Raw genomic sequence first — 24,521 nt, forward strand, 5'->3', positions numbered from 1 at the left:
GTGGAAATGCGAGGAACGTCTTCATACTGTTGTTGCATAAAGCAAACGTGGACGGGGGGATATCACGAAATGATGTTGGAAGCCAATTGAATAAATTGAGTCAAAAATCGATCGACGCGTCAGCCAGGTACGATCATAATACGACTATAGTTTTAATGAGACTAGAAAAGAGCAGAAGCTAATGTAGGAGTTGTTTAATGTTTATATATGCATATGAACTGAAACATTTGTTCCAAAGTAATACAAGCATGTGACGGCAACAAATGCTTTTTTTGTTTGAAAAAAAGGGCGTTATCTTGCGTTGGTGAACATAATAAAACTATTTTAAAATGCTTCTTACTCGAAACAGGCATGGTAGGGAGGCATCAAACGAAAAAAAGCTTTCAATGAGAGGGTAGAAGATGGAACCTGGTACCGGAAGTCTCAACATTCATCTATCTGGTTGTTGTGATTTAAACTATTTAAGTGTACAATTAAAAGGAATTGTTTTTTATTTTATTTTAGACAATAACTTAATAAGAGCAAATCTACGGATTCAGGGTTACTTGTATTTATTGTGTGCTTAAAGCAAGGCACTTGTTTTTTTCCATTAACGTTTGTCTAAATTACTATGTAACGGCTTAATGTTATAATCAGTTAAAGTCTAATAGTTGAATGAAACTTAAGTTTTGCTTCACAAATTAATTCAATGTTCAGATATTGTATGTTTTTCTGTGTGTGAGTGTTTTTCATGTTTCGTTTTTCGTACAAGCTATTGGCATACATAATAATACTCAGTGTTTTGAGGTAAAATAATCAGTTACGATATAACTTATCTACATTCAAATACAATGATAACCAATAAATTAACTCTAAAACTCGAGGGAAAAACTCCGATTGTTATTTCAATTTCATTGATTTCGTTCAGCTAGGTGATGAATAAGAACTTACTAACATATATAACCTGGGTAGGTTTATATCTAATTATTGCTGTTCAAATACATTTGTTCATGCTATCGAGAGAATAACCTAATATATAAAACACATACCGACATTCTACACATACAAGAACTGATGAAACGTTATTCAGGTCTAAATAAAAGACGGATCTAGCATTGTATTGCGGGACATACATAATTTGACATAGACGAGGAAAAGGTAATGTAAACGCAGAATTATTCGAACTGAATGGAAAAAAAACATGCGCTGGTAGGAACGTGTTATTTGCCTTTTTGGCTGCAACTTAACAAACAATAAAACAAAATTAGAAATACATCGGGCATTGGTTTAGTGCAGCCAAAGCAAATGATGATTTCTGTGCTATTTTGTTGCTTGTCTGCATGTTTGCTAAAGAAAGTCTAACGTGGAATATGAATTGTTGTAACCAGGCAATAATACATAGTGGTGCTTGATGAGAGTTGAAAAGTTTCCCCAAAACGTGAGGTAAATTTAGTTTAGTGTGCTTGTGTGGAAAGTTAAAAAAAACATATTAAATACAGTGGGTGGATAAGGGATTAAAGTCATAAAATAAAAACAGCAAGTAAAGGAACAACACTGGTAATGGTGGTGACCATTCCCTTTACAATATAAACGAAATTGGTTTGCTGCGCATAATTGTGTTGAATTAGGTAGGTTGTCGTTTGTCAGAAACAAAAGACATAGGTATACTTCCAAAATCTCGATTGCAATACCTCATCTTTGTCCAAGCCAAGCTGTAAAATACAAAAACTGGCGTCATTTAGTACAATAACAGTTATTGGGTTAGCTTAGTTAACTACGGTTTATGGTATAATGGATGAGAGGATGAAAGGTAGGTCATACGTTCCTATGTATACGTTTCCGTGTAATCTAGCAATTAATGTTTCTGAATGTTTCAACATCTGGCTAACATGCGAATGTTGAAGTACAAATTTCACACAACAGGATTTGGTTTTTCTACATATTGTTTGATGAAATACCCACTGTATGGTTACACTTTGGTGTATCGTCGGACAACAGAGCGGAGCCAGTTTCCGCACAGAAAGGAATGGAACGAATGTAATTCTCTTGATCCTTTGTGAACAATGAGATAGTTAGAAACCACCACTTTTGGTGGTGTAATTACTAAAAAAAATATTTAAACTTTTTAATTCACGCATCAGCAATAAGTGAGCTTATATTTAAAAGCTTCTAACGATTGTTGACGTCAATTCGGATTTCCTTCTTTAACTTCTGCAATTTTTTCCAACCAAATAAAAACATAACCAGTGTCTTTGGTGAGGACGTCAATTACAGTTAGGTCAATGAAAATTATTTTAAAAATTTTCACAGATTTGTGTCATGATAGCAGCCTCATGCCAACACAGTATGCTATTTAAATAGGATACGAAAAGGAAAGCTGGAAGAAAATCAACAGTGTATTTGGGAGAGCCATAAGAGTACCAAAGTCTGAATTGCGGACTATTTAGTTACCTAATATGAGTTATAAAAAGTGCTAAATAGAATAGAAAAGTAGAATAATTGCTTGATTGTTGCATCCTGTTCGAAATTACTTTCTGGTGGTAATAGTGCCCGCTTAATGCTTAATCGCTAATCTCTAATCTTGAACAAGTTGCGTTAGTTAGCAGACGATAGACAAAACATAAGAAAGAGTTACATAAAGAAACAAGATACAACAGCACGGTTAAACACGAAATGAGACAAAAAAAAACGTATATCTGAGAATGGAATGATAACGAAAGAAGAACATTACGTGAGGGAAACAACATTAATGTACTTTCAAATGATCCTTTACTCGTGAGACACGGTGTGTTCATACGTAATGGGGAAATAGCATGATTGGGGATGGGATGGGGTTACTCAAATTAAACAGAAAAATCTCATAACATATAAACCAAAGAAACAAACAGAGGAAACTGTAACGCAAGCCATGGCTTGATGTATTTCACCTCAAAATAACTGTTTCCTAAGTTAGTAATGGTGCTTAAACAGCTTGATTCTGATTTTTCTGTAGTTTTCTTGGAAGAGTGTGGAAGACCTGTCAATTTTCAGAAAGTAGTAACGTTAATCCTTGAGGCTTTGACGACATTGGTATTCCAAAGTTGCCGCACTAGGCTAAGGTCCCATGTCTCTGCCTGGAAATCATTTTCCCAGCAACGTTTGCATTGCTTTTCGCTCTGCTCTTTTGCACCCAGGGCAATAGGGTTTTGTTGAGTGCTTGTACACATATGATACCATACCTTCTAATTACGTACGAAAGTGGATAGTGTAGAGGTAGAAACATTGAGCTTACAGTCTATTGTGCTACGGGAAGAAACTGGGCGCAAATAAAATTACCTCGTCCGTGTCGCTTCCCACCAGAAGCAGATCGAATGGTATGGCCGCTACCAGATCGATCAGAAACCATCCGCTCAAATAGTGAACGGCGATCCGACCCGGGTGGGACACTACCTCGTCCTGCCCGTTCACGAACGTAGTGCGAAAGTTAATCAGTATATCAACAACGAAGGTTACATCAACTGTGAATGAGGCGAGAAATCACGTGCGTTAAAAGAGGAGCCGGACCGGTGTCCGGACGGCTAGTCCGGGAGTAGCGGTGCCAAGCATGCTTACCTATTAAATCAATTATCACAATTGGATCATCCGCATATTTTCGATTCTTTCGCTGATTATAGTCCGGCTCGCTGAGCAGAAATGCGGCAACGTACGGTGTAAATATTGCTGTGTACATAACTAACAACAGGATTATCCAATCCCACACTGCTTTGAACGGTGAGTAGTGCAGTATTGTCCATTTGTGAACACGAGGACTCTGCAGTTTGTACTCCGGCAGGACGTCAGCGCCCAGCGATAGAACCTGTGCAGGCGCGCGCGCCATTCGAACCCCCGGACCGGGACCGGAAAGAGAGAAAAGAAGCGGGGAAGGAAGAAAAAACGCGTGTGCGAGGAACGATTAACAATGGGGCTTTTCACAATGTCAAGGTGTTCTACTACATTCTTCTTTCGGCATCATCCACAGTGCGTGATGTGTGGCCTGTTTGTTGTTTTGCTTAATGTTTGCTTCCTATGCAAATAGATTTGAAATCGATCGATTGACTAAGCCCTCGATCGCTGCTATGTATGCTTTATAGCCTCTATTGGCAACCAAATCGTACACACACTAATCCTGTGCTTTGTTTAGTCTCGGCGATGGCGCTGCCGAGAAGAGGAGACCGAGGAGTTTCGGTGAGCAGTGAAATTACATAAACATCATCAAACACGTGTCTATCAGTTGCAAAAAAAGGGTTTAAGGCATTTTATAAGTGCAGCAAGCAGGTAGAAAGCGTTTCAACTTTTCGATCGACACCACGCCATGCTAAGGAGGTGGTCCATGCCCATGAAAAGTTGATGACGGCCTTCCGTATGCCATGCCATTCCATGCTGTTGCGTGCTTGTTGATAAGCAACGGGGTAGGAGAGCGAATCTAAAGCAAAACGGTAGTAGCAGCAGCAGCAGCGATAGTACTAGAAAAATGGCCATGAGCAAAAAAAAAGTTTTTAACGGCGGGCATACATGTTGGCGCCTACACGAGGTGTAAGGTAGTTGGATGGCAGCAGGATTGGGAGCGCTTGGCGGAAAGGGTGGCGCAAATTTGCTACGACACGCTTTAGAATACGGCGGACGGCCCAGAGCCAAAAGGCCAGACAAAGCAAGGGGGGGAGGGGAGATATCGCGGAACAAGATCGTTTTAGAGTAGCAGCAGTAGTAGTAGTAGTAGTAGTAGTGGTAGCAGTAGTAGTAGCTACTATTTTGCTATATAATTACCTCTTTTCCCAGGTTAGCTTTGTCGCCACTGAGCCCATTGAGGTTCAAATTGGAGTGGGTGGATATATGGTTTTCAATTTTGATTTGATTTTTCTTCGAATCCGCACTGAGACGAACACTGGACCATTTTTCTTGCGCCTAGGGTTTTAGAGTGTCGTGCAATGGGAATAGATGATATAGCAATAAGGTCAATTAAGTAGCGTCAATGAGGGATGTTGAATGGGACAACTTTTTTCTGGTGTCCTGGGCCACCCCACCCAGTGCCCTGAGGTGGGACGGGTTAACACACAGACCTGCAAATTTTGCGGCACAGACTTGTTGCGGTGTTCATGGTTTAGTTTGGATTGGCGCACGAAGCTGCGGCAGGATTTGGTCTTGAACGCGGAGTCTAGGCTGGTCGCAGTCGAGGAGCTTGGTTTGGCTCCGATTTCGTTCGTCGTCACTATGAGTGGTATATTGGTCTGATCCTGGCTGTGTGCTCTGTTCATCTTCATGACACACGATGATAGCGATCGTTTGATTTTACTCTCCTCGGTGTAAACCTTATTCATATATGCTTTCTTGTGCGGCCGGTTTCGTGTAGGAACGGACAAACGCGCGCGCACACAAAAACACCGGTGTGCTGGTGGTGCGTAATCTCTTTGTTGTTTCGATTTTCCCCGAACCACAGCACTATATGTCATTCATACAACCCACCAGAAGAAGTATGGGGCCACTGACAGGCGACTGACCCTTCACACAAGGAGTGGGCTCTCGAGTGGGTGGATTGTAAAGTTATGGGTGGGACGTGTTTAGTGCTCAAAAAAGTGAGCAGAGATCACAAGGAAAATAGCATAGGACACACACGCACACACACACACAAACTGCGACGGGAGACGGGAGATCGTCCTTTTTCCGTCGTCTATTCAGACTCGTAGTAGTAGTACCTGATGCATGTGCTCATGCTGCGAGAGAGCGAGAGTGCGATTCGTTCACACGCTGTTTTGAATGGTGTGGTGCGCTCTCCCATGCTCTCTCTGCATATCCTTCCAACACAGACGGACACTCACACTAGTACACACGAGCAGCGCATTTGCTCTAGTCTCGAGGCTCTAGGCTTGGAGCCAGTATTACAATATAAGCTTTCGTCTAGGATTCGTCTACAAATCGTGAAAAATTTCTCTGCGTGCGTTGGTGTGGAAGCTCGCTATCGGGAGAGCTCTCACGTGAGGGAGTGTGTGCCGTTTCTGTTCAGTTCCGCCCGCGACGGAAAAAGAAAAACGGAATCGTATAAATTGACGACTTGGTGGTCGGTCGATATAGAAATACGTGTGTACTTTCCCAACAGAGCACTTCACTTGAGGAGAAATCGAAGCAAATGAATGATTATTGATTTCTCAATTACACATGCGATTCGGTAGGATTATGAGCTTCATGCTGTTGTCGTCGTTTTTCGTTTTGTCAACGTCTTCGTCCTCGATGCCCCACTCGTGTCACGTATTTTGCTAAGGGATGCGCAATGATTTCTAATTGGACGGCACAGCACGGCGTTTCTTTCCCCGTACAATGGCGAACTGTAGTCACACTCGTATACGAAAACCTATCCACACTATACAGTCCACTGTATTTCGCTTGAGTTCTGTGAGTACAAAATACACTACTTTGCACGGGGTGTATAACTAAGCTAGCCAGGTAAAGTCACATTTCGCCGCAACTGTCTAGCACTACGAGACGGCACATTGTAAAATTCGCGTCCTCACGGTAACAAATCTCGCTCTCCACTAAAACTCATCACGAGCCTGGGAGAAACATCCCTTATTTGGGTTGCGCGTGATCCGCGCGGTTTTAGATGTGTGTGCAACAGCAACGACACATCGACACAGCGTGTATCCTTTCGGTGTGATGTAGCTCGCGCTCAGTCTCCGTAGCGCTAGGATATGCTTGCTCTCGCGGTAGCAGGCCGTCACGGACCTGTGCTGTGCACTCTTGTATGTAGTTGTTTACGCGTTGCACAATGAGGCCACACAACAACAACACACCTAGGGCTGGATGAATGAGAATGTATTGTGTACGAATAAAATGCGTTTTGTTATTCTCTATTTGGCAACGTAGTACAACAGGAAAAAGAATCGGTAAAGGAAACAGGAAAATGCTCTCTTTGTACACGGTTCCTGTGGCGATGTATGCTTTGCCTGCACCAGCAAGGCACGTAAAGAGCATACACGTTCGAAATTATTCATCTTTCAATCGGCAAATGATCTCCAGAATAGGCGAACGTGAGCACTGTGTGCGATGGAAAAGAGGTAAATGAATTGAATGGCGCCTGTCAAAAGTAGTGAGCACGTCATGTGTCACCTGCCATGTTCACGAGCAGATGGTGTGTATTAATCAAAGCAACCAGTTACGATACAGCTGGGGATTATTGGTCGTAAACATGATTATGCCACAACGGCAACTGAACGTTCGACCACTGACGTGCCATGAGAAAGCAGCAAGCAGTGTGTTTCAATATTTACGGACTTTCCGCCAGGGGATTAGAAGTGTGCCGTGGGACCTGCTGTGACTCGGAGAAATTCAATAATTGATCCTAATTCTAATTCCAGCACATTATCCGGCATAGAAAAGCTGGCAAGACGCCCTTCGCCGTATGTCGTGCGGCGTACAGCGAGACACTTAGGAACGTTTTGTACGAGTGGGTACAACGCATTTTTACACCCGGTAGTATTTAGTAAGCATAAACGAGATCTCACTGCCCTACTTCTAGACGTTTCTACTAGGGTACTTAAGGCATTTGGACGGTGAAAAGCGTTCATGCTAGAAAAAACTTACTGTTTCCACCGGTTCGGGAAGTATTTTTTCAAACTTGTGCCCGAGCAGAGACTCTTTCACACCCTCGGCAGCCGGTTCCGTGTCGAAGCTGTTGGTCTTGTGAGAAACCTTGCGCGACAGTGGCGAGAACTTGGAGCGCGATTTAACACTGTTGGCCTGCGAAAGCATTGATTTGTCCGACTTGTTGTCGAAGGACTTTTGCGCTTTGGTCGTATAGCACAGCCGATCGGACAGGGCACTGTTGAGGCTCTTCATCGAAATCGGCACAATGTTGGGCGTTTCGATGATGTTCACTATCCGATTGTCCTCGTCCGGGGCGAGACATTGATTTTTGCGGTACACAGCTTTAACATTATCGCCACAGTGGTCGTCTTGTGCTCCTGTTGAGCCGCTCACTGGAAGTGGTAGTGTGTTCGGTGGGTTTTGGTGGTGGTGGTGGTGGTGGTTCGTCGGGTTACCGCTGTAACATCTGCACGTTTCTTGGTTACTCGGTTTTACGTGCACAGCCTGAGTAGCTTTACGTATGTTGGAAAGGATAGTCTCCGATAAGCTGTACAAGTTGTCCACCTGCTGTTGCTGCTGCTGGGGCTGGGGCTGGAGAGTTTTTCCCAGCGATTCTGTACCACCCGTCATCGGCACAGGAAAGCAAAGGCCCTTGGGCAGATTTGAACAGCTTTTGGTGGTGAAAGACTTCTGCGACAGCAGCCAACAGTCGTCCGGATGATCGTGCGTAGTGCCCGCCTTCAATCCTCCCTGTCCCTGTCTATTCATGGCGCCCATAATTCTTCGCGCGCCATTCAATAAGTTTAAGCTCGAGAGCATCGAGAGCGTGGACTTGTTAATGGGTGGCGTGAAGATACAGTTCCCCGAGGAATTGCGGCGCCTTCGGACGTGTTTGCGCTGCTCCATGTAGTCCTCTAGTTCGCGTTCGCCATTGCTGCCCGAGGACAGGTCATCGTAGCTGAGCGTTTCGCACTGCCTCAGCAAACTGTCCAGTTTGCGTATTTCGGACAGTTCCACGCACGAGTTGGCCCGCAAACTTGCCTCCGACATGGTGTTGCGAACATAATTTATCGTGCACTCGGTTGATGATGGCGCTTTTCTACACACACTTCGAGCATCGAGCGCCCTGTGCCGCAGCAGTCCACCCGTGCCACTTGTGAGGTTGTCCTTTTCAGAACGACAGCATGCAGCTCCCTGCAAATTCAATCGTAATTCGTAGTGAACATCAAAACGGGACAACTACTTTGACGGTTAATTGAGCTGGTCATCCTCTAAAGGGCAGCAGGAAGTCAACAGCGATTCGTGTAATTCACTCCACAATTATTCTTCACTAGAGGCGAATGCTGTACACCACCAACATATAATCACCACACATTTACCACACACACACACATATATATATACGACGAACAATCGCTACACAACCTGGAGGATCTACCAGCATAGGCTACGAATTCGCCATTAGTACGCCACGCTACAAAATCATTACTAGCGGAGGGACCGTCGAGTGTGGGAATACGGAAATTATGATGTCCAAAGATACTGGCAGCCAGAAACTAGATACCGATAGGCAACAACATTATATAATTATGTTTTCCCGATACGAGTGCCTCGAAATAGCATGGCCACATGGGGGCCGTCGCGTACAAGGAAACCGAGTTTCTCTACTTTCACTCTGCTGCCTGCCGACCCAATCGCTGTACTCGCTCTCCACGGTACGGTAAAGGCTGGCGGGGAATTCCGACTGGCACGGTGCGACTACGACCGACCGACCGACCGACCGACCGACTACCAAACGTTTCGAATGCTTAACTTCCACTGGCAGGCTGGCAGGCGCTGTCGGGAATAGGTCCTTTTTGCACTTGGACTTCAAGAGGGAGTCAAAGATATTTGTATCCTTTCCATCTACACACACCTCTACGCGTTGCCTAGTCGTGGGACGGGGGGGAGGTAGGGTTGACTGGCGCCCCGCTTGGCACGTGGGTGTAGCGTGAGATACTATGATGGAATGGATTCGTTTCGAAGAATTCACGGCGATTATTCGTTCTCTCACTGCCGCGTTGCTCGCGAGATGCAGCAGCGTCTTCTCTACGCGACTGTGTGCCATAAAATCTCCTATCCATTAGGAATACACAAACACACATGCCCGCACGGGACTCACATACCAACAAAAGTGGAGCGAAAGGCGACGCGCCAAGGCGGGCGAAAGAGCAGGGCAGGACAGGGCTGGGCTGGGCAGGACAGGAGTTAGTAGAAGGTGGTTCGAACAACACCTACAGCGACCTAGTGTGCGACCACGAAGCACGCAGACATGCAAAGCAACGACTACCTACCGTGGTGTTTGTTGTGTAGGGGTGCGTAGAGTGAAAAGGACATCCGGCTAGCGGATCCGGTGAATGTCGTCGCGTAGTAGACAGCACCGACCAGGCCAACAGGAGCGCCCCTAACAGGTGTGATGGATAGGCAAGCGTGTGTGGTTGAATCGGCACTACCGATCCTATGCTTTTCTAATATATCCGTCATCTTCCGTTTCTGAAGCGGCTAGCTTTCGAAGAGGTGCCGTTCTTCGCATTTGCATGTTGGAGAATATGGCTCTTGTGCTCCCGGAATCACTCCCGGGAGGAAACGGAACGAGTTCGGCTGCTTAATAACGATTTTACATAATCACACACACCAACAGACCAGTGCAATCAAGCGAAAGCCGTTCTCAAGGAGGAAGCACAGAATAAGCTTTGGAAGGCGAATTACGGCAAGTTCGGGAGCTGTTCTACACCCTAATAATGCGAATCAGCCCACTGCAAGACAATCATAATAAGCCAAGCACAGAGAGATAGAGAGAAAGAGAGTGAGCGAGATAGAGTGTGTGTGTGTGTACATAAACATGCGCCAGAACTAGAAACACAGATGCTGTTTTTATTCGAACATGTTGACACCAACAACAACTGCTACTGCTGCTGCTGATTGTGTGTCGTCTTACCTGTGCCACCTTCTCTCCCATGTTTATGGTCTGCCGTGTACCTTGGAAATATTTGCCAGAGCCATTGTCCTGTGTTTTATAAATAATTTGAGGAGTGAATGAAAAACATAGAAAGCGGGAACGTCCTCCGGCAGAACGCCAAATCATCCCCAGCCCAGTTTGGCAGCCCCGAAGTGTGCAGGAGGGTGGCTACTGCACACCACACACCTACCTTAGCTTTGAGCGAGTCTGAAGGCACATTTGATAGTGATGAACTGGTCCTCGCATCCTGAGCCGTCGTGGCCGCCTGCTTCACGGGGACAGCTTTGTACCGCTGCAGGTCGCTTTCTGATGAGACGTAAGGAAAGTACAATCTCGCATTATGATTTACCGGACCTAGAATTGGCGGGACACAGACCAGAGAAAAAGAGAAACGCACCCAGAAGAGGTTCGATTAGTGTTTGGGTTGGTTTGCATGTTGCTTTCGGTGGTGGTTAGAGCCCAGAAATGTTATTTGGAAGAAGTATTTAATGAGTAGCTGTTTTGTACTATTACATCCATTTCTACACTACACCGCGGGCAATACTTCTGCAGCTTCTAATAATGAACGAACGAACAAACGACAAGGCAATGCATAACCACCTAGCTACAAGTAAGAAACAAACAATATTCTGCAATGAAATAATGACCCAAATCTCTAATAAAAGCATTGCACATTCTCTCACATTCGGTAGAAGCATTCATTGGAGGCTTTTGCTGAGTGCGGGTTGGAAGTGGGTGCAGTTGAACTTTAAGTAACACAATGTCCACACATTACATCTCACATGGTTGTTGTTGCGATGAGCTGGTGTTACGATCACGTACGGAAAGTCCAGGAAAGGTATTTCTCTGTACACACTATTTGTAAGCGAGCGCGTTCTCGTCGACATAAGCAAAGCGACCAAAATTCAGATTTTACATTTGTACAGTTTTACAATGCTACAGAGTTTACATTACACTTTGTACAGCGTTTACATTCTAGAAACATTAAGCCATCATCATCGGGTTGGTAAAGCTCGAACTCGATCAAGTACGAAGAATGTATTTATTTGGAATTACTTTTCCTTCCTCTCGAACGATTACATGGATGTAGACAAATAATCTAGTAGATTAAAGCTCACGAAGAAGGAGGATGCTGGATAGTAATGCGACAGAGCAAACAGAAAACACAACACCGAGCATTGCACAATGGGCACCGTTGAACATTTGTGAGGATAACACATTATCTTTATAAAAAAAATTCTCACTGATAATGATAACTTATGATAATGCATGATGATCGATATTGCGCATAAAGATCATGTAATCATTTGTTCCCGCTTGTCGAGGTGGTAGCGGCACCTTCAGCGTCACGGCAGGAAAGCTGAATATGATCCGTACGCTACACTGACGATCGAGGTACAGGAAAAGACCAAGGCCTTTTGGTGGTGTAAAGCCAAAAAAGACATTCCATCTGGATCGTCTCCCTGTGTGCAAGATAATTAAAGTCAAGGAAGCCAGTAATCGTAGTCTCAAGGTTGGAATGTTTTTTTTTATCCCTTTTTGGTTACTTGTTTTTATCGTTGGAAACTAGATTAACAATGGAGACGCCCAGTCAGTTACGATGCGTGTTCTTGTTAGACAGAAATCAGTTGGAAAGATGCGCAAAGTACCGCAAACTTGTTTTTATGGAAAATTTTAACAGATCTACCCGATAGTATGAGCAAAATCTACTAAAAAATTCTATGAATTCCCAAAATTGATTTACCAACTTTTTTGCCGCCAAATGTGCCCACTGTGCATTGCAATAGTAGCTTACAATAATGCCATCTCGTAAGAAACCACACAAAGCAAAAACAGAAGAAACAAAAAGAAAAAAAGAGAGAGAGAGATCGGGAGAGAGCGAGAGATAGCGAAAGGGAGACACCTAAAGCACTGAAACAGGAGCATAGAAAAACGCGGGCGGGAAAAACAAACACAACAAATAGTAGTAGTAGTAGTAGTAGTAGTAGAAGGCGCTGTTGGGAAAATGGAAGGATTTTTTTTTTGTTAATACGGGGAAAAACACGTGTTGTTTTAGACAGGCAACAAACAAATATCGGTTGTGATGATATCAGAACTTGTTGTTGGTTGTTGTTACTCACCTCAATAAGGGGGAGGATGGCGAATGTTTCGGCAACAATAAAAAAAGGTTGATTCTTGATTGAATATTTATACAGTTTTCAGCCAGCAAACTAAAATAATGAAAATTTTCAACAATAGCAAATATACCCCTTTCCATATGAAGCTTTTACAGAAAATAGTATGTGTGTTTTGTTTTGGTTTGTTTGGAAAAAGTTTTGCAGTTGGAAAATGGCAGAGCACTAGTAAAGTAAAGTATAAAACCAAAAACGTTGCAAAGATTGCTAGTGGGTGATTCAATTTCAACACAATTCGGGTGATTATGTGTGTGTGTGGTGAGATTTTTAGACATTCTACATGAGCAGCAAAAGAGACATGCAGCTTCAGTTGGTTGGTTACAGTAAGCCGAAGGCATATTGTCGGGATGAAGAGTAACTTTACAACATATGGTAGATGCGCGTGGTTTGAAAATGGATGTAGTAAAGGTAGTATAGTAAAAGTGAGTAGTAAAACGAGTGGGTTCGTATTTATATTAGCTACAGAAACACGTGAACAATGCGTAAAGAAATGCACAATATTGTTTATCGGCAACTGTAATGATAATATCTGATCTAATATGGCACAGGTATGGAAGGAAGGGATTGTTTAAAAAATAAAATGTACATAAAACCAGGGAAGTAGAGAGAAAAAGAGAGAGCGAGAGAGAGAGAGATAAAGAGAGGAATTATGGAAAGAAATAAACAGCGCGCAGCCCGTTATCGATTCTAATATTTGCTGGTGGTGCTGTACATCGCGACAGTGTTTGGAGAAAGAGAACGATTAGTAGTAGCAAAGACGTAAACGCTCATGTTTGCTTGGCTTAGCCCTAGAACGGACAACGATGTGGAGCAATTCAGTTTGCCAAAGATCGTGAGCGATCTTGGCGATTACAATGTTGATTGCTTGGTCTGCTGTCTATATTATCTGGCGGTGGAACTGTCAACAAAGGTGCAATGACCTAAACAAGCATAAGCAGACAATTGTGTGGCCCGAGCGGCCACCCCGGCGCGCACTCCAACCCACTCTATGAAGAAGGAAGGGTGTACCCTAATGATAATGCCTACTACAAGCGACCCTCTGGTAAAGTAATACGCAGGAGCTTAGCCGAATATAGCTGCTGGAAAATGTGTAGTCTCTTCCGCGTTTTCTGCGTTTAAAATTGTTATCGAGCGTTTATGTGTGTGTGTGTGTTGGAAGAGGGGTGCCAGAGCTTTAGAGAAATATGTTTAGCTGCTTGGTTTAGTTCTCTAATCGCTTGTTACCGAGGAAATGTTGAAAGTGTCGTGCGTCGTACGTAAGGAAATAGTAGCTTTACCTCTCATGAAATCATCTACCGTATGGGCACGCTTTTCTACGAATCCACGGCTTGTTTGGGAATGTGTGTTTTCGTAACAGCGAATTAGTTTCGCGCTTTCCACATCTATAAAGTAACCAGAACGTTATATGTTATATGAAAACCAACATCCGCAGATAAAATGGACACGTGTGCTGAAGTTGCTGTTGCTGTTGAAAGAGAGTACGTTGCAGTGTCCCGTGTTGCCAAATTCCGCACACCTACTGGAATTGGCTCGTTAACGATAGCAAGCGTGTGTGACCGACAGTGTTGCAAACTCAGTGTTTCAACCATAGGAGCAAAACACACAGCTTATTACATTGCATTACAATTGGTACACATTCCGGGTGTGCATGAAACACAAGCATGGAATGGATTGCAGAAAAGCACACAGTCGATGTATACAAATGATAAAACAGAACCGAAATGCTCAAAACAAGCCCTTATTAACGAAAAATGAAAGAGACAAGAATTTCTACATATCATCGACGCCAAAGAGCGAGTGTGTGTGTCGTAACAAACGTCTTAGGATATATCGGGTTTAGAAATACAATTAGCAAGTATGCTATGTCAGAAGAAAAGAAAATCGACAAAAAATTGCGCCTTATTTGTTTAAAAAAAAACAATGATTACATTCAGCATAAGCAATATAGCTAAAGAGCAGCAGCTCGTACGAACTGATCGCTCTTCAATGACTTCAAGAGTTCATCAAACCATCCTCTTGGGGACTTAATAAATTAAAAGCCTGTCCTTCTGCGTAGTAAAGGATGAGTTTTTGAGAAAGGAGGAGTAAGGACCAGGAAAAAGAAAGAGAGAAAGAAAGAAGGCGAAAAAAGAGGACGAAAAGAAACGAAACAGAACGGAACGCAATTCTTTGGTGGGAAAAGGCGCACTTACGTTTTAATTGCGCTTCAAAATCTAAGCTCTTCGTTTGCACAAACTCTGGTTTCGCGTCTCTCGAACTATGTTCCTTGCTTTCCACTCTCGCATTGTTCTGCGTGGTCTGCAAAAAAGGGGTTTGTGAACATGATGCATTAGTTATTGGGTATTGTATAGAGAGAGTGTAAAGCACCCTCCCTAGACACGCTCTCCTTACGTCGGGTGCCGTGATTACAATCTCGCCTGGTCCGCTCAACGTGTCGATGTCGTGCGGAAGACAGTCCAGTTCCTTCGTTCTTGTCAGGGCAGGCGTGGACATCGGTGCCCAAATATTGGTTTCCACCTTGAGGACTGTATTCTTGTTGGTGGAGCTATTGAACAGATCGAAAAAAAAAAGAAAAGATAGCCCGTGTTTGAATCGACTCCAGCTGTCGTGTGAAGCATCGGTGATTACTTACGTCTCCATCGGGTGCTTGGGCGCAATGATTTCGTCTTCATCTTGCGTCGCATCGGAGGGAGGCGTTAGATATCCCGCCAGGCGAAGGCCTCGATCACGCAGCGCTATATGTCCAATTCTAAATGATTGTCGAAAACTAGCTCTCGCCTTATCAACTACAACAATAGAAATAAGGTACGATTGCGTTGGAGCAGTTCTTTAGATAGTGAGGAAACCCGATCGAGAAACGTTACGAACTTACATTTGCTAAGCTTCACCTGCTCGATAGGCTCCGGATTCGATGGATTGGATAAATCTTCAAAGTTTATAATGAACAAAGAGATATCGTCGACTTCCGAGCGGATCGGAGCAATCACTTCCGAGCAGAGAAATTTGGTTCCTAAACGCAAAACAAAGAGAATAGAGATAAGAATGTTGCAAGAGATGAATCGGTCAGTCGGCGCCCCATATGCTACCAGATGTGACAAACATAGATGCTTTTACTGCGCCGGTGTAATTAGGTTAACAGATGAAATGAAGAAAGTATAGATTTATTCTACCTCTTAGTTACAGCGAAACATTCCAATTATTAAGTAGTTAGGACAAAAGTTCATTCACCAAGATAGAAGAACTATAAGAATGCAAACATACATGTTTGGAGTACATACAAACACGCATGCGGGTGTGTGAAGAACATGCTCTTAATAACCAAGAAAGGTCTCGTTTTTTTGTTACTTTTCTCCTCCTAATTTTCAGCTTCTCCCGTTTTGCTTTATTCTATTTTCTTTCAATGGAGACGGTGGAAACATGTTGGCACTTTTTGAATTTGTAAAATTTATTCCAAAATTCATAACAAAATAATGAATATAACGATACTGAGAAGCAGAAGTGGAATTGGCTAATTGTTTACAAAGCTAGACGAGGAAGCCTTTGGTAGTAACGATGTGTAACCGGTCGGGCCGGCACTGCTGGTAGAGAAACAAAATATTCGCTTTACCACGTCCAGGAACGACATGCTTTCCATGTCAAACTCTTCGTGCTCTCGAAACACACCGCTCGAGAAGTCGTTGGGGCTGATGGGTCCCACAAACAGTCGGAGATCACTCTGGGGGAAACCATCCTTGTAATACTTCTTGATCGTGTCATACGCGTCCATAATGACGGAAATGAACAGAGACAGCACAACGTAAATGTACAGGCTGGTGAAGGAGTAGAGATAAATGCGGCAAAACCACCACAGCATCAGCGACTTCTCCGACATGATCGAGAAGGTGGCAAACATGTCGTCACCGTTGATGAGCGCGAACAGACACTCGGAGGTGGTGGACAGCGAGCGGAACTTGATGTGATACGGCCCAAGCACTAGCCAACCGCAAAAGGTGAATCCGGCGTAGATCAGCAGGGCACAGAGCAGAAATCGGCTAATTTTGGGTGCCGCTTTCTTCAGCGTCAGTATCACGACGTTGTACGTTTTGAAGAATCCCAGATAACGCAAAACACCGAACCAGACGAGCGAATTGCCCACGCCAAGCAGCAGCGAACAAACGTTCCAATCGTCCGCGATGAAGTGCTTCCGTTCGATCTGCTCCTTCAGTGCCGATCCGATGATGAGCAATATATCGTTGAACACGATCATAATGTACCACATGTTGACAAACTCCCATTTGCCCTCGCAACTCAGATCCTTGCCGTACGCGTGCTTGAAGAAGTCGCACGTTGCCAGCCGTAGGATCTGTGCGCGGAAAATGGCCCGTGCACACAGAGCGAACGAGACGAGACAGATAACGATCACCAGAATGTTGAGCAAGCTGCGCAGTGCGTCATCGATCTGAGAGTTTTTGATAAACTCCACGTCGCCGTGGCATACCAGCCGCGTTGGTTCCGCTTCCAGCCGCAGCACCATTTGGCCGTCGTGGTCCTGATTGTTGAACAGGATCAGTATGTCGAAGCGATAGCAGTCCGGAGCCGTTATCGGTCCGGCCGCCTTAAAGTTTACCGTTTTGATGGCAAACGTTAGTTCCGCCTTGACCAGCGCGGAGAAGTTGATGTGGATGTCTTTGTCGTGCAGATAGGCCTGGCTACCGTTGACGGTCACATTCTGATATAGGTCCACACACAGCGAGTCAATTTCCGGGTTGAAAACGTAGCTTTCGTTGAATCCAAAGATGGTACCGTCTTTGTATCGGTACAAGCACAGTCGCATGGGCGGCATCGTGTTGTCCTCGGTGGGGAAGGAGTACGGTCCGATCGCCTGGGGCAGATTCGCATATCCGGCTGCGGCATAGTCGATCGTTTTGAAGAACTCATCGATCATGTACACCGAAAGTGGGCCCGTCTCGGGCGGATAGTTGTTCACCTCCATCGTGATGTCCCAGCCGCGAAGGAACAGATGGGAAAAGGTGACCGTATTGTCCCACGTGTAGTTCACGTGTGTGTAGCGGGAATGTGCAAAGAGGCAGAGCTGCAGCGTCACGAGCACTATTTTGATAACTTGCACAACAAACTTGTACGGAAACCGTCGCTTTGCTTCCCATTTCTCGATCGGGTTCATGAAGAAAAACTGCAGCTTCCGCCGTAATCGTTCCTCCATCTCGTTCATGCGGGCGTCCTGCAGTACGGGCGACTCGACGATACCTTCCTCGTCGGTGGTGGGTTCCTTTGTTTCCACCGCCATATCGCTGTCGGTTCTAGTACGCTGGCTCGAAACGTATGGTCGTATGGGCCTCATCGTACCATCGATTTGCACGTTTTGCACTCGGTTAATACCTCTATCGTTGGATACACTGCTTTCTCCTTGGTCACCGCTGTTCGAGATAGTGGATGATGAGTAAACACTACTCATTGCAGCTATGTAGATTAAAGCGTAGATCTCTCGCTTCTGTTTTTTTTTTGTGCTCTTGCTTATCAGTCTTGTGGCGACGAAAAATAAACAACCGTGTGACTGCTGTGCGTACTGTCAACGTTGAGAATCGCTAGTCCGATTGTTTCCGCATTCTTCAGTTGCTGTTCGCAAATTCACACCAATGCAGATGAAATGCTCAAATTAAATACTTCGGAGAACGTCACGTGCAAAAAGGACGATGGCCAGTTCCATGATTTACTAATCAATACAAATTTTCTTCTGAACGGGTATATTTTTGTCGACAGTCATTTTTGTGTTGACGTACAGTGGTCGTTCGCTCGGCCATGTGCGATGACATGCTGTCATAACTTAGGGCGCGGCTACACGTGGCGACTGGACAAAAATAAAACCCTGACTACACCAGTTTGAATCGAACGGTAGCGAGCGTTTCCGAAGCTTTCCTTTAAATACATTTTTAAAGGCTCTTTTTGGCGATTACGATTCATGCAGTATCCCTTAAATTTTCAAATTAAAACATTGGCACGCTATATAGAAGATACAGCAATAATTTTATACCTTATTTGTCGAAAAGCAATCGATTATGTTACAATTCACACAATATAACGTTGTACTGCTTTTGGTGTGGTTTGTTATCAAATTTTGCTTTCAGCATACCCACATGTTTTCTGAACGGAACACCAACAAAAACAAGCATGAAAAAACTTTAAAAATAAAGATTGGTTGTTCACGTGAATTAATGTTTCCAAAGGGACATTGACAAATCATCGTATAAAGTTATCGATGCCATTGCTTAGTAGATGGCGCGAATTTGCTACTCCTTAAGAAAATAATTTTGGCATTAAGTTTACTGTTCATTTAAATGTGTTAACTTAATTACTGCGTTGTAGAGAAAATGCTACTGCACGCTTCTTATAATTATTCTGTAGCATATCGACTGAACTTGCTTCTTTACCAATAACAAGATCACATTTAGGCTGGATTCGAACTTACCATCTTTTCTGTAGTATAGAATTTCAAAATGTTTTTCTTCTCCTTTTCTTAGTGCCTCTCGGATAGAATCCATGACACCAACCGAGGTCATTTGACCCTGTAGGAAATCGGTGCAGGCCGACCGCTGCATCACTTCCGCCCTGGTGAATCCCGTCATTTTGCAAAATCCATCCGAACAGAAGATGATGTGACATGATTCTGGCTGTGCGTTGGCTACTAAAAAACTTCGATCTGTAACAAAAAGGTAAGGAAAACAAACGTTCAAGTCTCTCTCTCTAGCGCGTTTGATTGATTGTGATGGGTAGTTGGCGTAGAGCTGGTGGAGTCTTTGCATACGATTCGATACGCAGACTACTACTACCCTGTGTGACTCATCATGCAGTAAGAAAAGGTGGCAAGAGTACGTGTCAAAAGAAATGTATGACTTATGCTAATTGATTAGCTGTGGACACGAGGTTCGGCCATCGGCTACTTACTGTGTGTATCAAACTTTCGAATAATCGTCTCGATAAGCGTTGTCTTGGGAGCGACATGTCCACGGCGTACAGGCATTGTGCATTAATAATATTGCTATGTTTGTTATGCGCTACTTATTAAAACGGTCGATCTATTTGCGTATGATGAATATTATAATGATCACATTTATTTAAATTTACTATGATTCTTATTCACGTACGCTGTACACTACAGTATCACTTCACATGTCGGACTGAAACAACGGTAAATTAGTTGAAGAAAAACAATCTAAATTATGGTTACGGTACGTTCACAAAACGATAGATCAAGTTTAGATGTGCTCCGTTATACATAACGATTGTTTCACTGATTTTCACTCACTCACTGCAGCACTTCAGTCTTTCGGCGTTTTCAAATTCATTTCAAGAAAGCAAATTTCGCAAATTGTTGCCCGCGTAAGGTTGTCTTAAGCGCGAAGAATGCAAATAACCATCCTTCATATTTTTATTTTTATTTTATTGATTTTAATAATCCGCACCTTCAACGTTCCAGCCCCCTGTCCCCACCCAGAAGAAGGTGGTAGTTTAACGCAACGTGTTTAAAAAAAAGGGGGTAAACCGGACGGCAGAGTGGATGCTAATAGACAACACACCGTACAGTACAAAGGAAAATTCAATCCTTCAGAGACTCGGTCGCAGCAGATAGATTGCATGACAATAATAATGGAAAATGAAATCGGATAAATAGCAGATGCGGGAGTAGTGAATAGCGAATTGCAACAAAATAGTCCGTATCACAGCATATTCAAATAGCAAACCAGCAAACAAACAAACAAACACTTTCCACAGTGCCTCGTGCAAGTCGCCACAATTATTGCATGGGCAAACGGAAGAAAATAGGACACAAGCAAGCACTGTTGGCACACCGCGCCGCTGTAAATAAACGCGCTGTGTTTCCGTTTTTAATGCCGTACAAAGTATCCTTTTTCTAGAACTGTTTGCTCCCTTCTGCTACGCGGGTCTCGCGTCCTGTAAGAACGCGGTGGAGCCGAGCGGCATGGCGCACGACGACGACGCCGCCATAGGTAACGTGTAGCGAATTTCGCTCTAGTCCTCCGTGGCCCAGGTATCATTTTCATGGCTGCGTTTTACGTTCATTCACGCTCTCACGAACGGAATACATAATTTCTTATATACACTCATGTAGTAAGCACTGCAGATGTCCATAACACGCTTTGTGTGTTGATAACTATTCGATGCCTTACTTCATTTTTAGGGAATGGTGACACTATACGCTTTTGCGCACTTCTGTGATAGCAGTTTTCCTCGAGCTTTTCCTTCTTTTTTTTCGATTGCCCCGTAGCAAAACAAAAAAGAAGTGAAACGACGACGGTCGGTCAGGTTTTTCACTGATGTATATATGCTTGCGACACTTTTCACTCACTCACTTGCATTTCCATTCACATCGGGGATTTTGCACCAAAGGGAACAGTACTCTGGACTTTTCGGACGCTGGATATCGTCTTAAAGCCACATGGGAGGAGGGGGGGGGGGAAGATAATTTACAATGTTTCTCTACGCTTTTGTGACGTCATCGATATTCTTGGCCTGGGTCCCGCTCAGACGTGTGCCATTAATCTGCACTGCACGTACTTCTCCGCTATGCGGACCGTGGCCCTGCTCAACGTATTATCATAATGTTCTTCGTATCGCATAATGACGGTATCATAAGATTTTACAGCTTCAAAGTCACGAAAACGCCGTGCTTTCTCCACGGCACGAACACTGGGAATTTGATTTGCTAATGCCCTATGGAACTGGGAGATAATTTGCCGGTAAAATCAACCCCCCCATCCGCCGCCGGATGCAATACAGGGGATTTTCGATAGTTGCTGTATTGCTGATGTATATGCTGTAGGTCGGTTAGCATAAATCTACCATGTATTGCGTTGATAATATACCGCTACGGAACTACGGGAAAACGGCACAGCACCACTCGACGCAGCACTGGAAGCAGCAGCAGGCACACGCGTATCCTTTTTTGTCTTGCTCTGCGCTCTACGCTATGCTACTGAGCAGCGGACGAGATTACTAAGCGAGGCGAGAAGTGTAAAAATATTAAACGAAATTGAGCGTATTTCTTGTGGGGGGGAGACTAGGCAGGCGGCTTGGCTCCTCCGGCCTCGGGAAGGACACGACGTTTTGGGAGGACCTATATCTCACACTACACGAACGCGTGCAACCTCGCCGAAATGTCTGCATAAACTAACCGAAAATAAAGTATTTAAATGCGGCTTCAGGAAACGTCACTCCGTGTCAGTGCAGGGTTGTAGCGTTGCGTGTGAAATGGATACATAATGCATTTTCAACTGCAAATTTGTTATCCATGTGCGAACTATTTATCCACTTGTTTTCGTTCTGAGTCTAAATTGAAGAATTATTTTATCTAAAAAAGTTATCATAAAAGCTCATGCAATTATAAATTCTTTAGCAAAAATTGCCTCGAAATGTGGCACGCAAAAAAGCTTTTACCAAATGAGTGGGAAACCCCTACAAAGCTCTCGTGAGAGAAGATAGTTTGTTGTGATTCTAGAACTTAAAAGCCAAAACCAGAGCGATATATACAGAGAGCGGGAGAGAGAGAGAGCGCGAGAGCGAGCGAAACAGAGAGAAAGTGCGGAAAGTAGCAAAATGGTATTACATTGTTCCCGTGCAATAGTTTCGTGTGTTCGTTCTTCTGCTTAGGTATAAGCGTTTTATTTACTTAGACTTTTCCATTTTCCTTTCTTCGTTGCTGATACATTTTTACTACACCATATGCGGTGGTGGTGGTAGGCGATAAGGGGAGTCGGTGCCCCGGCCCGGCCGTGGATTTCTGAGTCGGTGTTGGTGAGAAACTAACAGCCAGAAAAATCGTGCCGAACTGTGCCTAGAGTTTGACTGACGAGTTTGATGTGCACTGTAACTTGCAGTTGGACAAAATGGTGCGAACGGAATCGTTGATGTTGATTTTTGACATCGTCCTTCGAGCTCGAGTTGCATGTTCCGTAGGTGGAAGTGAGGTCGATGGTGGTAGCTAGCTCATGCCGCTAATGCAAAGCAATCTGTAAAAGAAGGATGTAATGAGGGAGTTGAGCATTTGGAGCATTTCCACTCTTCCTAACGGTTCCTGATACGGGAATTCAAAATTTACCTTAAACATAATGAATCCTATGTAGCTCAAGTCCAGCATGAGAAACACGAGACCGAACGGTATGTTTGACGCTAGCCAAAGGGTTGCCATCAGCGAGAGTATTTCCAGTGCAATGTATCCGATGCAGGTGTATGCCAGGATCGTTTGAACGGCGGTTTTGTAATGCGAAATAAAATTGGAGACAATTGGCCCTCGCGACGGTGGAGCTTTGCTTTCCTTGTTGCTGTGCTCAAGGTTCGGCTTAGCAGTGAAAGATTTGGGTGATTCCAGCACTTCGTTTGCAGTGATGTAGTTTTTCTAAGGCGAGATTACAATGCGTTGGCAGAGTTAAAAAAAGGACTGTAAATTTTAACAGCCTATCCAACAATACCTTTAGTTGGGTGTACAGCTTCACGAAGAACGCGTTGAAAAGGACGGTGGTTATAAATTTGAAATAAACCGAGATAACGTACACTCGGGTAGCGATCTTCAGGAGTTTTATAACCGTTTTGATGTGTTCCTTATACGATTGAATCGCTGCGATGGGCGTTGGCGAGGAGATAAAAAAAATATATTAAACTTTTAAACCACAGCTCCCCACACGGCCATCTTTTTAGCAGGCCAAAACGGAATTTACCTTCTATTTTGAAGTTATACGATGCGGAACAAAGCTTCTGGAAAGAAGTGCTTCGCAGCAGCACTTTCGGCTCGCGAGGAACCTTTTTGGAAACGTTCACAGAAGACATGGCTGTCCTGTCTGTCAGCACAGTTTTCACTAGATATCGATATCACAGAAAATACAACTCACACGCACTCGTTGAGATTGGTTGAAAATGTCTAAAAGTTTGCAAATAGCTTCATTTTTGCACTGGAGCAAAGAAGAAAATTCAACACCGCGCTCAGACTCGTGATGATGCTGCTGTCGCCGCTGGGATACGATCAACCCAGAGCTACGTATTTACCTCGACTGAGGAATCTGTGTAGGTAGCGGCTTTGCAGTTGCACGAGAGGATCATTTACCGACGATGTGTTAAATAAAGTCATACCGGACAAGTCGCGAAGTAGCGTCGAAGATTAAATCAATGTTTTGGGGCAAGGAAGAGAAGGCAAATGCCTAGGCCCTGTTCTTACGTACCGCTGGGCGTAACGTTCACAGCGCTGATAACATCCTGACCTTTTGCTCTTAAATATTCAATAACATGCATCCGCCTGGTTTTGGCGGCGCACATGCTTTTCCAATGTGGCGAACAAAACAGGGAGCAAATAATCAGCGTACGGAATTGCTTCCAGCCGCTTTACTAGAACTCGTCGTTTTATTTATTCCCGCATAAGAACGATCGTGTAATTGCTTAGTTTTCAATTTGCATTGCGTGAACATCATTTGATCATTCTTTTGCGGGGTGTTTAGAGCTGAGACGCAAAGACCATTTTCAACGTATAGCGGTCGAAAATAATGATCACGTGAATGTTATTTTCGTTCAAATTACCCTCTTAACATCGTTGATACCTTATCACATGAACTGCATCGCTTCACTCCAACACAAATATGGCGAATATTGAGCGTTGGAACGATTGAACAGTACAGTTTGCTTCCTGTTTTATACTTAATTGCTATGCTGGTTTAATAAATGTGATCGATGATATTGACCCTTGTTTTGGATTCTGAGGCTTCTACTATTAGGTAGTG

The 24,521-nt window shown here is 44.0% G+C and overlaps 3 protein-coding genes across 4 annotated transcripts in view; all 3 read right to left on the bottom strand.

The window, feature by feature from the left end:
- The window catches only part of LOC118513601 (potassium voltage-gated channel subfamily H member 7-like), a 26,148-nt gene extending 6,217 nt beyond the window's left edge, over positions 1-19,931 (bottom strand). Inside the window, exons 1-14 of one of the 2 annotated variants that reach the window (XM_036059637.1) lie at positions 19,684-19,931; positions 19,208-19,438; positions 15,617-15,754; positions 15,377-15,530; positions 15,136-15,289; positions 14,937-15,042; positions 14,022-14,126; positions 10,761-10,924; positions 10,550-10,618; positions 7,570-8,766; positions 4,762-4,899; positions 3,571-3,814; positions 3,295-3,476; positions 1,671-1,691 (exon numbers count right to left, since the gene is read on the bottom strand). In XM_036059637.1, coding sequence (XP_035915530.1) covers positions 1,671-1,691; positions 3,295-3,476; positions 3,571-3,814; positions 4,762-4,899; positions 7,570-8,766; positions 10,550-10,618; positions 10,761-10,924; positions 14,022-14,126; positions 14,937-15,042; positions 15,136-15,289; positions 15,377-15,530; positions 15,617-15,754; positions 19,208-19,438; positions 19,684-19,759 — 2,979 coding nt within the window. In that variant the 5' untranslated portion in view covers positions 19,760-19,931. Of the gene's footprint in view, positions 1-1,670; positions 1,692-3,294; positions 3,477-3,570; positions 3,815-4,761; positions 4,900-7,569; positions 8,767-10,549; positions 10,619-10,760; positions 10,925-11,253; positions 11,854-14,021; positions 14,127-14,936; positions 15,043-15,135; positions 15,290-15,376; positions 15,531-15,616; positions 15,755-19,207; positions 19,439-19,683 lie in introns of those variants that run through there. The other variant, XM_036059638.1, reaches the window with a different exon arrangement.
- LOC118513603 (mucolipin-3-like) lies at positions 16,169-18,552 on the bottom strand. The gene has a single exon (XM_036059640.1). The coding sequence runs from the start codon at positions 18,194-18,196 to the stop codon at positions 16,253-16,255; it is 1,944 nt and encodes a 647-aa protein (XP_035915533.1). The 5' UTR covers positions 18,197-18,552; the 3' UTR covers positions 16,169-16,252.
- A 2,450-nt stretch (positions 19,932-22,381) lies between the features above and the next one.
- On the bottom strand, positions 22,382-23,942 carry LOC118513609. The gene is made up of 4 exons (XM_036059659.1): positions 23,472-23,942; positions 23,226-23,371; positions 22,856-23,152; positions 22,382-22,766 (listed from the first exon to the last, which is right to left on the bottom strand). The coding sequence occupies exons 1-4, from the start codon at positions 23,578-23,580 to the stop codon at positions 22,752-22,754; spliced, it is 567 nt and encodes a 188-aa protein (XP_035915552.1). The 5' UTR covers positions 23,581-23,942; the 3' UTR covers positions 22,382-22,751.
- Positions 23,943-24,521: the final 579 nt, after the last annotated feature.

Source organism: Anopheles stephensi, chromosome 3, assembly GCF_013141755.1.
Source record: "Anopheles stephensi strain Indian chromosome 3, UCI_ANSTEP_V1.0, whole genome shotgun sequence".
Classification (NCBI taxonomy): Eukaryota; Metazoa; Arthropoda; class Insecta; order Diptera; family Culicidae; genus Anopheles; species Anopheles stephensi.